This window comes from Bipolaris sorokiniana, assembly GCF_000338995.1.
Source record: "Bipolaris sorokiniana ND90Pr unplaced genomic scaffold COCSAscaffold_3, whole genome shotgun sequence".
NCBI lineage: Eukaryota > Fungi > Ascomycota > Dothideomycetes > Pleosporales > Pleosporaceae > Bipolaris > Bipolaris sorokiniana.
In genome coordinates, this window is record NW_006911897.1 from 1,085,731 (window position 1) to 1,100,913 (window position 15,183).

Sequence of the window (15,183 nt, forward strand, 5' to 3'; positions counted from 1 at the left end):
GAGCGTGCGTAGGCAGGAATCTGGGTCGTTGACGGTGATGCAGAGGCTGAGGTATGTTTCCGCTGTGTGTTGAGGATGACGTATCGTAAACAGATCATGGGAGGGCGTGGAGCTTGGACGCGCACCTTGTGTGCAAGCTGCACTTACCCTCTGCTTGGCAGTGGGGCACAATTCCGCTCTCCGCAATCTTCAGCACGTACGCACACGTGGAGACTTATTAGATAGCATCCTTGTATGTGCTATTACCAGCATTGAAACATCAGTGGCCGAAGCGGCTGCACAGCACTCAATGCCGTGTATACAACCATGTCTGTGTGCAGACACACAAACCACCCGTGGAAGCACGGTCTGCACGTCACGCACCTCGTGTTCATGATTGCGAAATTCGACATGGCTTGCAGATTAAGATCAATCTTATCAATCGTACAATCGCAAAAGCTACTGGCTGTAATTCAATCGGCTCTACTCCTCAGCTAATTGTCCAATTTTTTTGTATCTGCTCCTCCCAAAAAGCACTTCGGTAAATGGCGAAATATTACAAGAAAAGGGATCAGGCAACCCGGAGCACTGAAGGTTTGAAGAAGACGACGAAGAAGAAGAAGAAAATAACAAAAAAATGTACACGTAGCCGATGTGACGAAGCAAAACATATCAACAGAAAGCCGAGCCACCAAATGCGACCGTCGAGATCGTGTATCATAAAGTCCCATGCATTTGGGCCAGAATTAGAAGGTCCTTATTGCGGCGCGGGTGGGAGCAACCCCCTCTGGATCGGGAGCGTGGGTCCACTGCACGCAGTCGATATCAAAATGAAGCGAAAGAAAGGCGGAACGGTTGAAGAAAGGGGTATCTTAGAAAACAGTGCCGTCCGAGAGGATCATGATCGGCGGTTCTTTAGTGTTGGGCCGCGACACTTCGGCAATTTCGCGACCTCCCTGTGTGGCGAGTCAGCAGAGCTCCGATTAGTTTGGCGTCCCGCGCAAACTTACCTTCCAACTTCCCGCTTCCAGCATCTGAGCCAGGGTCAATTTGTCTGGCCCGCTCAAACGCAACAGCTTGTTCACCTCGGCTAAAAGCTCATCAAGAAGGCCAACGGTTGCCGCGCGCCACTCCACAATCACGTCGTCGTCGGCCGTGAACATGGGAACCACTTCCATGCTGGGCTGACCCTTTTGCTGAGCATTCTCCTGGTATTGCGCCAGTCCGCGCTCTTGGTCTTCGGGCTTTAGTGTCAAGAGGCCAACGTCAATGAAGAGACCTCCGTTTCGGTACTCTGGCAGTCCAGTCAGGAGTTCAGCGCCGGCAAAGTGCACGTGGAGTAGCCTGGTCATGGGTACCATGAGTGAATAGGCGAGCCACTGAGTGAGTTTGTGGAATGGGACAATGTTTTCCCATGGGTGGGTCGGATGTGATGGCATGACGGAACAGGGCCATGCGTCGCCCATGGGTACGCCGTCGACTTGGGTCCTCGGTGCTGGCCAGATGGGAGTGAGGCTGTCCATGAGCGTGTTCCAAAGCGTGGGCAGAGGAATAATGGGGACAGAAGATGCTTGTGTCGTGGGATGTGAGAGAAGGTAGTCTAGCAATGTTAGTGCCAGTCCTGTCATATCATGTCACGCGCGTGCGCATACCAAGCATGTTTCCTGGGCGAGCCTCAAGACCAAAGACTTCTTGGTTCTGCAGGGCTTCTCCGAGGCGAAGAAGCAAAGTAGTGCGGCCCTCGAGACCATCAATTGGGTTGGAAGCAGTCACCTGGAGGCCACGGGCCACGGTCGCAACGTCGAGTTTCTTCAGGCCGGCGCTGTCGACTTGGAAAGGCTCTTTGGGGTCGCTGCTAAATGTGCCGGCCTTGAACATTTCCAGACTGGCGACGGCGAGACCCTCGCTGCGGCGGTAGAGTTTGCCAGACTCTTTGCTCTTGTACTGCCATTTTGTTCCAGCGCCAGCATCAAGCAAGACGGAAACAAGAAATAGATCAAGCAAGCGGCGCGTTCGCTCTTGGTTGTCGACAGTCGAGGGCCATGAGGCCATGAGTTGGTCGATTCGCGGGCGGCCGCCAACGTCAAAGTGCTGCCATCTACCATGCGGGGGGATGGATGCGTAGTCGGGAGCATAGTCGCGCTGAGAGCGAGTTAGAGCAGCGTGGTGGGGCGGGGCAGGCGTGCTTGGATAGGATCGCTCTCACCTTGATAATGGAGACTACAAAGCTGGCGACATCTCCAAACTTGCTCATGTCGACGGTGAAGTGCTTGAGCTGGTTCTTCTTTGCCTTTTCAAGGACCAGCCTGGAGCGTTCGCGGACTGCATAGATGCTGCGCAGGTAGCCGGCTGGGTCGAGCGATGGATCTGGGGCCTTTGGCAGCGGGACGTCTGGAAAGCTGGTCGGGCGGGAGCCGTTTGGAGTGGGACCAGGGGAGCGCAGAGAGCCATTGGAACTGTTTGGCTGACTGCCGCCGGGAGAAACCTGGGGCTTTGAGCCCTTGCGATTGAATAGACGCATGGTAGCTCACGACGACGAGGGACAAGAAACGCGGGTGGTTGGAGGGCTGGGGAGGTTTGCTGGGGAGTAGGAAGGTTGCTAGAGCTGGTCGAGGATGCTCGAGAGACGGCGATCGGCGCGCTTGTTGGCTGGGCGGGACCGGGAGATCCCTGGACGAAGAAACCGGAAGCGACTGCAGCGGTGGAGCTTGGAATGCAAGGAGATCGTCACGTGGGTCGAGGTAGTCGTGGTGGCGGCGGTAGGCCTAGAGTGCGATGTCGTAGTCGAGCAGCGGTGCAGCCAGTATGTGCGGCTCTGGGGGAGGGGGGTTGGAAGGGCCTAACAGGACGGCGGACAGGCGGGCGTAAGGACAGCAGGCGTAAGGACAGCAGGCGTAAGGACAGCAGGCCGACGCGTCGCCTCCTGGTGGAAGAATAAGGTAAAAGTATGCAATGTATGTGGTGCCGCAAGCATAGGCGCAGGCGCTGCCGTCGGGCTGGTGCTAGAGGCAGCCCCCTGGCTGGTCGCGCGGGTCGAATGAACGGCACACTGGCTCTGCGCTAGCGGGGCAGCAATAAAGGCTCAAGGCTTCGCTTGACCAGAGGCGCGCCAGGAACCGCGTGCAAGTCTTCCGAACGGTGGCTTTTTTTTTTTCCTTCCTGTGGGCACGCCCGTCGAGGGTGAAACGACGAGCAGCTGGGGCGCTGCAGGGTCTCGGCTCCATGGCTGCATGTGAACATGGGCATACTCGTTTGTGCCTGGCCCATGTACCGTTCGCTCCAGGGTGGGCGTTGAGTGCCGCCGAGTGGTAAAGCCGTGTGTTCGCACATCGAGCCCGGCCCCCGACCGTATTGGCCTAGCGCGCGTACCGCTACTCAGCATCCCATCACCTACATACAACCCATCGGGGAAGACGCGGGCGGCACGACTCTGATACCGTGGCCGCGGGTTCGCGGGTCGGCAAATCCGCCGGCGTAGCATCAGCGACTGGCGACTGGCGACTCTGGCCTCTTCTGGCCTCTGGACTCTGCACAGCCGCCAGTGACCTACCTCCCGCCGCTCCTCGTAGTCATCAGTCTAATACGACGGCTTCGTGCGCACAGCCAGCAGCCAGATGGGCCCAATCTGGTCATGACCACAAGCTGCCTGGGCAGCACTCCAAGGCCTCCCTCTTTCTCCTGCTCCTTCTTTTCTTGTTCTTGTCCTGTTGCTCCTTCCACGCCTGCCTGTCTCGCGGCTCCGGATGCTGGCCCGCCACTGAGTAATGGTCAATTTGCCAGCTTTCGGCCCGAGGCTGCAGGTCCTCCCACTCCTGTCCCTCTGAGCCGAATTACTTAGTACGTACGTCTCTCTGCCGGCTCACCTGTACCGACGCCAGGACGTGCTCCAATCTCCATCTCCGCGGTCGCGGTTCGTTGCAAGCTGACACTGACCAAATCTTAACCTGACACCCCTGGGCCTTTGTTTACCGCTTTGTTTACTCCTCCATCTGTGTACATACATGGTATTTACTTACTACCTCTCAACACATCTAGACGCGTCGCCGCACAAACCCACACGTCTCAATGTAGTATACACATTGCTCTACTTACGTATGCACTGCTCGTCCCCATGCAGCTGCAGGGTCCCTGGTTCGAGTAACCCCAACTATGCCACTATGTAACTCTGTTCCTGGCGTCGGTCGGTCAATCAATCCTCTTTAGACGCCCATCTCGGCTTTTTCCTGCCCTGCTCTGCCCTGCCTTCTTACCCAATCTGGCATCATGCGCTCTCTAGCAGATGAGCCGCGTACATGTCCATCTGCGAACTGACAAAGCTGCTTTTTTACTTCATGCACCTCCAACAAGGGCAACTTTTGCCGGTTACACCTGTGCCGTGGCTGCTTCCCAAATAAACGCTCAAGCACGTTGGAGCCAAGCTGTGGCTCAACGGACAGTAGTTTTCACTGCTTTTGCCGTGACATGTCCACCCTGCCGTAGACCCTGCATGCTATCACGTGACTCGGCGGTACCTGTGGCGCAACCCAAACAAGCGCGCCCGACCATCTGCAAGACAGCCACCTTTGACGACCTGTGATGTACCCAACCCGCAATCATGCCATGAAGTTTCCCTTGCACATTTCCTAAGACACCTACACTACCAACACAACCACAATGGACGACTTGGCCGGCCTGGACTGGTCGCAGCCCGCCAAAAAGCCAGCTACAAACTCCCCCGCGGCCCTCCCACCCTTCCGCCAGAGCCCCACGCCCCAGCTCTCCGGCCGATCTACTCCCCTCTCTACACTCTCCGCCCAACCCTCCGGCCTAGGTGCAAGCCTCGGCGCCAGCCAGCCTTTCAAGGCGCCCTCGAAACCAGCCACCCCGGCCAACGATAGCTTTGCCAGTCTTGTGTCCTCAAGCAAGCCAAAGGACTCAACCAACAACCTCTCGCTGCAAGAGCGACAGAGGCAGATACAGGAGGAAAAGGCAAGGCTCGAGGCAGAAAAGCGGAAGCAATGGGATAGTGCATTTGGCACCGCCGACACCCAGCATTGGAATACCTTGGGAAGCGGGAAGAGCACACCAGAGCCTGCCGCCATTGCTGCACCTCGAGTCTCAAACAACCCATTTACGAATTCACGTCTGTCACAGACTATCAACAAGCCATTCGCAGGCCTAGATACGAGCGTGAGACGTCCCGAGGTATCCTCTCATGATGAGGCCGACCTACTAGCAGCCTTCAATTCGGCCGCTCCCGTAGACCGCTCAAGCCACTTTCCCGTTCCTTCACAGGACAGCGGTCGCAACACGCCTGCCTACGGCGCAAATGCCTCTCGAGGCCAGACGCCGCTACCACAGCCCTCATCCAGCAACAATGCGCTCATGGACGACGACGACGATGATATGTTTGGGCTCAAGCAAATGGCGCAAAAGTCGACTTCACCTGCACCTCACCCTCCAACAAACGATGCGGATGACGACATACTAGGCCTGCTGGGTAAGCCCGTCTCGGAGTTTCAGCAGAAAGAGGAGCCTAGGTCAACGGCCAATCAAGCGCCTCCGGAGACTAGCCAACGTTCTTCTCCAGGCCCCCACAACGCGCACGACAAGGCTGTTGCTGAGCTAGTAGATATGGGATTTCCGGCTGAAAAGTCTGCTATCGCATTGGCTACCACTGAGTCTGGCCTAGACGTCCAGGCTGCAGTAGGCTGGTTGCTGAACCAGGCACATGTAGAGGCAAAGCAGAAGACACAGACACAGAGCCGTGATCGCTCGCGGCATGAAAACGAAGACTTTGAAGACCGCCCGAGGCGAGCAAATAGCAGACCCAACGCGCGAGAATCGTCAAGAGAGCCTCGTGCAGGTGGATCTCGACCTGCTTGGATGCAAGATGATGGGGCACGGAGTCGATCTGCCTCACGTAGGCAAGATGGACACGGCCAGGAAAAGGACATGACCCAAATGGCTTCGGAAATCGGCAACAATTTGTTCAAGTCTGCAAATTCTCTCTGGAAGACGGGCCGGAAGCAAGTACAAAAGGCTATAGCTGACTTTCAACAAGACGGTGATCCCAACATGCCAAAGTGGATGCGGGACGCCCAAGCAGCTGAAGCCAACACTCGCTCAGGGAGACAGCAATCCAGCATGCAAAGTGCTACAGACGAGGCAATGATGTTGGAAGCTGGTGGCCGACCCTCTAAATCTTCTCAGACGAGCGAGATGCGCCAGCAGGCTGAGCCGTTGCCAGTTCGACAAAGGAGGGAGCAAGAAACTAGTCGAAGCGGCCACCCTGATCGCATGTCATCTCAATCACCTTCTCAACGGCAACAGCCTTCGGCACTAGATAAGCGACCAGCCAACAGGTTGACTCGTCAAGAGGTGGAAGAACAGGGACCTCAGGCATATGTTAGCCCAGCACGTCGGAAAAAGGCCACACCTCAACCAGAACCGCAAGTAGACCTCTTCTCTCCGGAACCTACAGCGCCAAAGCAGCTCTCACGGCAATCCATGTCGCCTCAGTCCAAGAATCCCTTTCTTCAAGCAACCCCGAATCCAACAAAGCCAAATCCAGCGCGCACACCAACTCCACCCAGACCCAAAGCTCCTCCACGGCAGATTCCCCCGGTGTCATCTTCTGCTCTCAGCTCATCTTCAGCCGATCGGCAGAAGGGGTCAGAAGCGTTCAAGCGTGGAGACTACTCAGCTGCCCATGCTGCCTATTCTTCTGCGCTTAGTCCTCTTCCCCAATCTCATCCCGTAACTATTGTAGTGCTCTGCAACCGCGCAATTACCAACATCAAGGTCGGTGATCCAAAAGCAGCGATTGCAGACGCAGACGCAGCTCTGGCAATCATTGGGGTATCAAAAGGCGAGGGCGAAAAGATTGCTACAGGCGGCGTAGAAGGAGAAAAGGACATGAAGGAATTCTACGGCAAAGCACTCATGCGCAAGGCAGAAGCTCTTGAGAGTATGGAGAAGTGGTCAGATGCGCATATCGTATGGAAAGAAGCCGTTCAAAGCGGCGTAGGCGGCGCCGTCGCAATCTCAGGCCGTAATCGCTGTGAAAAGGCCGCGAGCGGTGGCAGCAATGCACCTGCCGCAGCAACAAAACGCCCACCTCCAGCTCGCAAGCCAGCTCCTCCCAGACTGTCTGCCATGGCTGATCTTGGCGGTGGCCCTGCCGCTGACTCGGAAGCCGTAAAGCGCATGAAAGCCGCCAATGCTGCTGCAGAACGCGCAGATGACGAGAAGTTTGCTTTGACAGATCAAGTTGACGCCAAGCTCATTGCATGGAAAGGTACAAAGGCGGATAACCTACGTGCTTTACTGGGTAGTCTAGATAAGGTGCTCTGGGAGGATGCAGGATGGAAGAAGGTCAACATGGGTGATTTAGTCATGCCTAACAAGGTCAAGATTATCTACATGAAGGCTATTGCCAAGGTGCATCCTGACAAGGTATATTTTTTCTTTGCTTCTGATTTTGAATATGGATATACAGTTGCTGATATGTTTTTGAACAGATTTCTCAAGACGCAACTACAGAGCAGAAGATGATTAGCGCGGCAGTCTTTGCTACCCTGAATGAGGCTTGGGATAAGTTCAAGGCGGATAACAATCTGTAGTTTGAGGCTGTTGTATGCCAGCTTTCTCTATTGGCTACACGATTGGTTTTCATGTAGATGACGCTTTGGCAAAGGAGAATGAAGGACTAGAAGACTTTGGTATCTTTACCTATCCATATATTTGATATCCCCATCTTGCTGAGTCTGTTTGATGTTGCGTCCGTGGCTTGAAATTATATGTTGCTGTGTGATATGTACATGTCCTTTCCAAATCTCTTCTTCATCTCCCTCTTTGTACACATCGTGATAGTACATAAGATGTCAGAGATTCGTGGCACTGATAATTTTGGATGACTTCATCTTTCTAAATGCAATTACGTGCCTGACATACCCGCTTCCTCCCCTCCTTCACTCTAAAATCTCCCAAATTTTTACGTCATTTTAAGGGGAAGGAAGTCCTGGTTCAAATAGGAACACCCTCACTTCCATTCTATTTTATTTTCAGTATTCCATCGTACTTGATCTATTACCCACCATTCCTTGAGTATTTCTCGTACTACTGTACACAAACAAGCACCCCTTCCCACTCCTCCCTTAACGATATACTCGTCAAAAGTATGTAAACCAGGCTACGTCATACCCGATTCCATCGTTCTACCATACAGCCCCTTAAATCACTTGTTACTTCCCCATCTAATCCATTTACAAAAACCTAACACGTCAAAACCACATGCCCCTACCACCCCCCTCGTCCCACAGTCACTAAATCCCCAAGCCCCTCCCCTTTAGCCCATAAGTTTACCCCCGAAAAGGCGCACTCACAAACGCCAATAGACCCTCGGGTGGCAAAAACACACCCCTAGCGCTCCACCCCCGGCATAAGTCCCCAACGAGTCAGCATCTCCGATTGAATCGGTAACTCCGATAGCCCGAATCGGAGAAAGGGGAGAAGGAGGAAGCGAGGCAGGGAGCTATATCTGATCCAGTATTTTGCGCGATACCTCAATCAGCCAGTCCAGCCAGCCAGCAAGGGAGTAGACGGGAAAGCGGGAAGGGAGGGGGGGAAGAAAGCCCTGAGGGGGGGAAAGAGGTGGGCTTCCCGCGGCTACCTATGTACGCTCCTTATGTATTGTGTTGTATGTTAGGTGTACTCTATGGGAAACTCCATTCTATCCATCCGTTTACTCAGCAACATACATACAAAACAGCCTAAGCCCAAGATTTCCCCTCCACACCTTTCTATACACAATATAGTCTACATGCCCGTATCATAAACGTAGTGCGCGGCAAATCCCCCCTCCCATCCCCATCCCTAGAATCAATAGTGTCGTCACAAGACAGCTTCGGCGTCAAGTTAGAATGTACATAGTACACTATTTCTCACATACGCCTCTTCCTCCTCCTCCTGCCCCCCCCCCCCCCTTTTTCCCCGCAAACCCATCAACCCGCCCTCCCGCCTCCCCACCCCCCTCACCAGCCATACACATACACAACTAAAAAAAAACTCTATTGGCCCTCTTTCTCTCCCGCAAGTCTAAATCCCTTAGCGGCAGACACTGGAAGCTCCGGCACGCGCGTCCGCTTTTCCCCTTCCCCCCCCCTTTCCCCCTTCTTCTCGGGGGCGGACGGGCGGGCATCCCGTGGGAAGGCTTGCGACGAAAAAAGCAAAAAAAAAACAAGAAAAAAGAAAAGAGTCAAAAAGGAATAGAAAGAGGTAATTGCGTTGATTAGGGCCGGTCCGGTGGGTTAGCCTTGTTTTCTTTTTCTTTTCTTTGCATTTGCGGGGGATTTAGAGTTTTTGGGCGCTATGTACTTGCTACTTTTTTGTGCAAGGAAGGGGTGGGAGAGGGTGGTGATCAGTGGGACGTTCCGTGTGTGGGTTAGAAAGGTTTGGGTGGCCTTGTTTGCCCTGTTTTTTTTCTCTTTGGTGTGGTTGGCGTCTGGGTACGTTGGGGGTTAGACGGTTGGATGGAGGGGTGGGATACGCCGGGGATATGCCGGGGAGTGTTTTTTTTTGCGTGGGTGGAGAGGAAAGGGAGGGAAAGGAGGAGGAAGATGGGTTGTTGGTGGATTGGGGGGCTGTTACCCCCTTTGATTCTTCGTTTGGGCAGCAAAAAGGGTTGATATGGGCATGGGTGATGCGGATGCTTGCTTTTTCCTCTCTTTCTTCCTCTTTCTCTTTGGCTTGGTTGGTGATGGGCGTCGACGATCAAGTACGTATCGTGGGTATGGTTGCATCGATGGTTTGCCGAGCCGGCACATTGGCCCAGTACCACTGGCATTTGCCCTTTCCCCCCCCCCCCCCCCCAAATCTCTGGATCTACATACTCAGAAGCAGAGAAGGTGTCAGTAAAGCATGTTCGCAGTGATTTTCGCTTGCTCGGGCTTCTCTTCTCGCCTTCGCTCGTGAGTAAACCGATTTTTTGTTCAGGGGCTTTTACTCTTACAAAGAGTTTGACTCACTTTCCTTCCTTAGGCCTATCAAAGCAAGGTGGACTTATCGTTAAGTTTGGATCAATAACTGTGGTCGATGACAGGGTACCACTGATCATGCCCGAGCGTCGGGTTTCTGTGGAGCCTCTATTCCGAAACGCGTGTACTGGGATTACCATACCTTGTCTTCAAACGTTCTGGCTCCGACCCCGTCAAACTATCTTGTCGGCACAGTCCGCGCAAGTCAGAAAACTCGGACACGCTCCGGACGGTATTGTAGTGGTGTACTATCGTAGGCTTGCCCTTGGCCCCCTATCTTCAGCCTCTATCAGGATCTACGTCTAAGCGAATGAGCGCAGACCGGATGGCAATGCGCGCCCATCACAGGTCAAAACCCGGTACTTTCCTCGCTTAGTCCAGGGATCATCCGGTAGACATGATGATGGCCGAAGCCACATGTCGGCGCAATGCACGAGCTGAGCACCGAACCGGTACACCTACTTGCACATGTGTGCATGTCGTCATAATCGTCTACTTGCTTGATTCAGACATTTAGCTCTCTCTCGTATTCAACAGGCGTCTAGTTAATGTTGAGAAATCTCGCATGCGCTGGCGTCAGTACGTGACGAGGACTTGGGTCAGCTGTGAAATATTGGCGCTGTTGACACACTCGACCAAAGTCTGAGACCTGAAAGAGGCTGTAAAGCACGTTCATCTGTACTCTCATGGTTTGTTAGGCCAAGCGGAACCCCGCATGGTTCAACCTTGCTTCGCTGGTTGCTGGTTGCAGTCCAGCGTGCTAGGTAGCACCCGAGGTGCAAGGTACGGGTACTAGCTTCTGTCCCCATAAGCCATGGTGCAACAAAGGGAAGAAATGTGCCGTGTGAGGTGATACCACAGATAGACTTGATCACGCTATCTTGCCCCAAGCGTGGGTATTTCCGATGGATGCTTTGATTCGCATGAGCCTCACTCCACCAGTGGCCTCTTTGTGTAAACCAAACGATGAATCAGGCCTTGGTTTGAATGGACGCTGTCAAGTTCCCATGATGCTGTAACTGTTCAGACCCATTGGGTGCTTGAATTATCATGATATTGTAGTTTCCTACAAGCACCCCTTATGTAATACTACCACTAACAGTAGATGACCGGGAACCTGGTTGATACGTAATTTGTCGTTGCCTATCCATATTTTGAGGTTGCACCATGAACCCCATTTGTCCTATCCAAAACCCAATTGTGACAACGCCTTCCAAATGCTCCAATGATGTACAAAAGAATAGTACAATTACAAAGTAGCTGGATATTACAATTGCAGAAAGACAGTGTCACCATGATTGCTTGATGACACGATACGCATCCGAGACGAGTTTTTGTCCGTACTGCTTCTCGAAACTTCTAAAGTTTGTTTTCAACCCAAATACAAGAAAAGTAATTCACTAGAGTATGTATGAATCAGACATGCGGAGACTGAGATGTCACAACGGCAAGTTTCAAGCTGAACATGTTCACGCTTTATCCGAACCCCAAGGCTCCGATGCAAGCTACGAGCATCTGACGCATCTATGCTTGCTGCGTATGTTGAAAAGAAAATGCGTATCTGGGGGTTGTATTGGCTGCGCCATCAGTTTGCACTGCTGAGCGACAACTAGCTTGTAAGCTGACCAACAACACCAAACAGCAATTGGCTATCGGTCTTGTACAGCGCATCGTCGTTTGCAAAGGAAGTCTGGAGACTGTTGGTGGTTCTCCAGAAGTTTCCATGGCTGCTGTTCCTGGCGTTTTGTCCTTCTTGAGCGGCCATTTCGGTAAGTTGCTTGATACGATGTGACACTGTCTTCTGTTGCGTTTTTGCCGATGACCAAAAGCTTGCCAGTTCATCGATGCACGAGAGGGAGGTGCTCAATGTCTCAATCAACTTTGGTAGAGTCGAGAAGAGACCTGCAGAGGTGAGGACATCAACAGAAAGCATGAGTGCATAACCGGGGAACGGTGTCGAAAACAAAAACTCGGATGCTGCGGCAGCTGGAAGACGCTGCTGACGGTTGACCTTGGCTACGGAGTGCATCATGGAGAGGAAGTTGGAGGCCATGAAGAAGGCCTGTTTGAGGTTCCGGCATATTTTGTCTGCTGGCAATGCATTGATTCGGACGTGCCGATTCAGTCGAATCGTCGCTGCACAATACAGAGCATGTATCGATATGAAGGTACCTGCATACCCTTCAATGATACTCGTATCGAAATTCTGCATGGTATAACGCAAATTTTCGGGAAGCATAGCGTGCCAGGCATCCAGTTTCTCATAAGTCTTTGCGTAGAAGGTTTCGTAATGCCGTTCATATCCAGCGTCGGGTCGCCGAGCTGCTCGACCAGTGAAGGTCAGCACCTCCCCCCACAGCGTTGAGATCAGACACAAGTGTGCCATATGACCCAAGATGGTGACAGGTGCCCCTCTTCCACTGAGAAGCTCTTCGCTGAAGAATGGGGCGTCGGATGGAGTCGATGACTCGTACATCCTGTCCAGACATGGGAGCCGAACAAAGGCGTCTTCCATGCTGAAAACAAACAAGGTCCCCCCAAAAAAGCCGTTGTATCGCTGTGGGGATGTCAAGTCAACGGGTGCCGGGTCCTTGATGATGTCGTAACTTACATCCATCAGTAGTCCAGACCAGAAGGTACGTCGGCAGCATTCTTCAAAGGTCTGGCGGTCGAAACCGTAGTCAGGGTTGGCATTACTGTCCGCGAGATCTTTGATGCCATCTTCTGTGTTAATCTTCAGTGCGCTGATGGCTCGTAGGCCAGCTCCGCAGTAGTCCCATGCCTCCTGTGACTTGCCTTTGGCGAAAAAATACAATGCAAGCATCAACCGCGTCTGACATAGCTGTAAACTGAATTTCCCGAAGCGTTTTTCAGCCGCATATGAAGCAACAGAAACAAATCTCTTGCCTAACGATCTTCTCTCTGGATCCGTTGCAAAAGCGGATCCCATTGCCAGGGTCGCATAGAGGAGCATCAAGTGGTCTTGATTCTTATCGCGGCTTGTCTCCACCCACGTAAGGAACGCCCGACGCGGGAACATACTGTATGTTGCGCGGCCAGCATGGCCAAAATAGAGCTCCAGCAAATCCAATGTGAGCCTAGGATCAGTTTCAAAAGGGTCTTGTTCCCATTGAAGCGCAAGGGGATCAGAGTACGACCCGCGTCCAAAGTCCTCCATGACCTGTTCGTTTGCAGAGCCACTCCAATCTGAGTCGTACGAGTGTACTGACATGTCTCTCTTGTTCCCAATGGCAGTTGATCGAATTTTCCGTGGCCTATAAGGAGTACTGATGTTCCAAGGATCAATGGCAGATTTGGGTGGTTCTCGTGGCTCTCCAATCGCTCTGGCTCTCTCAGTAGCCGCTGAAGGACTAAGCACTTCAGACGATGGGTGTTTATATAGCGGAGCGGAGCCTGATGGAGACGTCTCGCCGGATACATTGTTCTGGTTAATTCCACTGCCGAGGGTCAATATTTGTCAACAAGTGATACACGCTTTAATGCTCCAGCTCCCGCGTTAATGCGCTGTCTTCCTCCACAATAAAAAGACACGATATAGTCTGAACGGAAAAAGGCCACTTACCCTCGACACACTCTCTGCGACTTTGCGCATTGGTGGCATTTTGGATACCCCGGTTCACACTTGATCTTCTTCTCGCGACAAGTCAAGCAGGCCTGTGCAAGTCGTTTTCGAGGTTTGCCTGCCTTGGTGATGCCCCACGAGGGGTTGACTGCCTCACCATCTATAATGGCACGGCAATACGTGCCATCTTCATAGACGTAACAAAGACCTTCGCCCGGTATGTCACGCTGACCAACACATCGGGAAGATTGTATTAGTGCGCGTGAGGAGCCATCTAGTCGTCGCATTCTCATAGGCCTGCTCGGATCGAATCCTAGTTCCTGTTGGCCCATGATTGAGCCCGCTGAATCAGACGCCAGTGAAGGCTGCCGGTGCCCGTTGCCAGCCAAGTCATGTTGCGAAGGATGGACAAAACTTTCGCGGCGTTGGAGCTCTAGTCGACCAATCCCGAATCCGGAGCTGGATGTTGACGAGGCAGTAGACGGAGTAGCGGTTGTGGCCGGAAGAGACTGACGATGGTGATAGAGCGACTGTGAAGCCATGGCATTGTGCTCTGGGTAGCCATGGAAGTGGCTATCGTGTTCATGTCGCCGTTTCAACGTCGGACTGGAAGATCCGTAGCGTCCGCCCTGTGTATACGGGTGCTGAGTGCCAGACGCACTCAATGGTGGTGGATCGGAGGACTTCTTGTCGAGTAGCTCTGGCTCCAAGAGCGTACGGAGACTCGGCAGTTGCTGGGCATTGCTCTGGTTGCCACTGGAATCAGCAGGTCGAACTGGGTGGCCTGGTGCAATAATTTCTGGTCGAGAGGCTGAAGCATGGTGTGGCGGGTAGGAACCGTAGGACGGCGGAGGACCTGAGTGTGAGGGTATACGAGCCGGACGACTCATGTTGAGGAGCATAGTAGGTGAAGGAGATTGTGATGTTCGGCGATTGAAACAGGATAACCTCCACGGTGCACCCTCTCAGTCGGCCACATGAAGGTTTCTGGGACAGCAGGAGCTTGAAACCACCTCAACCCTCGAAAGACCAAGGCAACGCCTGAGCTGTGACACTGATGCAAATAGGGCATCAGCTAATGATCGTCTGGTCGTGCGTACAAGGGTATGAGGGGGGCAAAATGGGAAAGGCTGCCAACGAACAAGAGTGTGATTGCGCGTGGGCTAGCCTGCACCGGAATATTTGCTGCGGGCTTTTACAGTCTGGAAGAAATATGCCAAAAGAACCACCAGTCCGTGCAGGGTTGACGCCTGGAGATGAAGCACAGCTCTCTCCGGCTTCTTATGAATTACAACCGAAACATAAAGGCAGCAGTGCATGGGAGAAGGGTATGTAGGGGCAAGACGGGACGAACTTACAGCCGCAGGGTTTATGACATGCGGCGCAGGCACCTTGTGAGCGCAATCGACACCGAGCACGCAGCGGACAATGCTTGGATTGCCTGGTCGCGAAGGCAAAGGACAATAGCAATAAATACGATAATACCGGGTAACAGAGGTGGAGGTGGGCAGACGACAGCGGGACCTGTGCTCGGCCAGTCAAGAGCTTACCAGGACGCCCTTGTAAGACGAGGTTCCGAAGGGAAGCGACCGCGGCTTCAAAATA

General features: G+C 53.2%; 4 protein-coding genes across 4 annotated transcripts; 1 reads left to right on the forward strand and 3 right to left on the reverse strand.

Annotated features, from left to right (window-relative positions):
- Positions 1–383: 383 nt before the first annotated feature.
- Positions 384–2,893, reverse strand: COCSADRAFT_197117 (uncharacterized protein). Its single transcript, XM_007698786.1, has 4 exons — positions 2,186–2,893; positions 1,632–2,121; positions 990–1,579; positions 384–935 (listed from the first exon to the last, which is right to left on the reverse strand). The coding sequence occupies exons 1-4, from the start codon at positions 2,498–2,500 to the stop codon at positions 852–854; spliced, it is 1,479 nt and encodes a 492-aa protein (XP_007696976.1). The 5' UTR covers positions 2,501–2,893; the 3' UTR covers positions 384–851.
- Positions 2,894–4,538: 1,645 nt separating this feature from the next.
- Positions 4,539–7,725, forward strand: COCSADRAFT_34117 (uncharacterized protein). Its single transcript, XM_007698354.1, has 2 exons — positions 4,539–7,416; positions 7,482–7,725. Exons 1-2 carry the CDS (start codon positions 4,633–4,635, stop codon positions 7,581–7,583), a joined length of 2,886 nt encoding a protein of 961 aa, XP_007696544.1. The 5' UTR covers positions 4,539–4,632; the 3' UTR covers positions 7,584–7,725.
- A 1,592-nt stretch (positions 7,726–9,317) lies between these two features.
- COCSADRAFT_288018 (uncharacterized protein) lies at positions 9,318–9,823 on the reverse strand. Its single transcript, XM_007698787.1, has one exon. It carries the CDS (start codon positions 9,803–9,805, stop codon positions 9,404–9,406), a length of 402 nt encoding a protein of 133 aa, XP_007696977.1. The 5' UTR covers positions 9,806–9,823; the 3' UTR covers positions 9,318–9,403.
- Positions 9,824–11,604: 1,781 nt separating this feature from the next.
- On the reverse strand, positions 11,605–14,468 carry COCSADRAFT_157683 (uncharacterized protein; the record flags this gene model as incomplete). Its single annotated transcript, XM_007698788.1, has 2 exons — positions 11,605–13,453; positions 13,579–14,468. The coding sequence occupies 2 exons, from the start codon at positions 14,466–14,468 to the stop codon at positions 11,605–11,607; spliced, it is 2,739 nt and encodes a 912-aa protein (XP_007696978.1).
- Positions 14,469–15,183: the final 715 nt, after the last annotated feature.

What these genes read in the sequence shown, in the direction of transcription:
- COCSADRAFT_197117 (XM_007698786.1), bottom strand. Translation starts at nt 2,500, where the DNA reads ATGCGTCTATTCAATCGCAAGGGCTCAAAGCCCCAGGTTTCTCCCGGC. An exon ending in TTGTAGTCTCCATTATCAAG is followed by an intron (nt 2,122 to 2,185) that starts GTGAGAGCGATC and finishes ACTCGCTCTCAG; the next exon opens with CGCGACTATGCTCCCGACTA. An exon ending in TGGAAGCGGGAAGTTGGAAG is followed by an intron (nt 936 to 989) that starts GTAAGTTTGCGC and finishes CTCGCCACACAG; the next exon opens with GGAGGTCGCGAAATTGCCGA.
- COCSADRAFT_34117 (XM_007698354.1), top strand. Translation starts at nt 4,633, where the DNA reads ATGGACGACTTGGCCGGCCTGGACTGGTCGCAGCCCGCCAAAAAGCCA. An exon ending in CCAAGGTGCATCCTGACAAG is followed by an intron (nt 7,417 to 7,481) that starts GTATATTTTTTC and finishes GTTTTTGAACAG; the next exon opens with ATTTCTCAAGACGCAACTAC.
- COCSADRAFT_288018 (XM_007698787.1), bottom strand. Translation starts at nt 9,805, where the DNA reads ATGCCAGTGGTACTGGGCCAATGTGCCGGCTCGGCAAACCATCGATGC.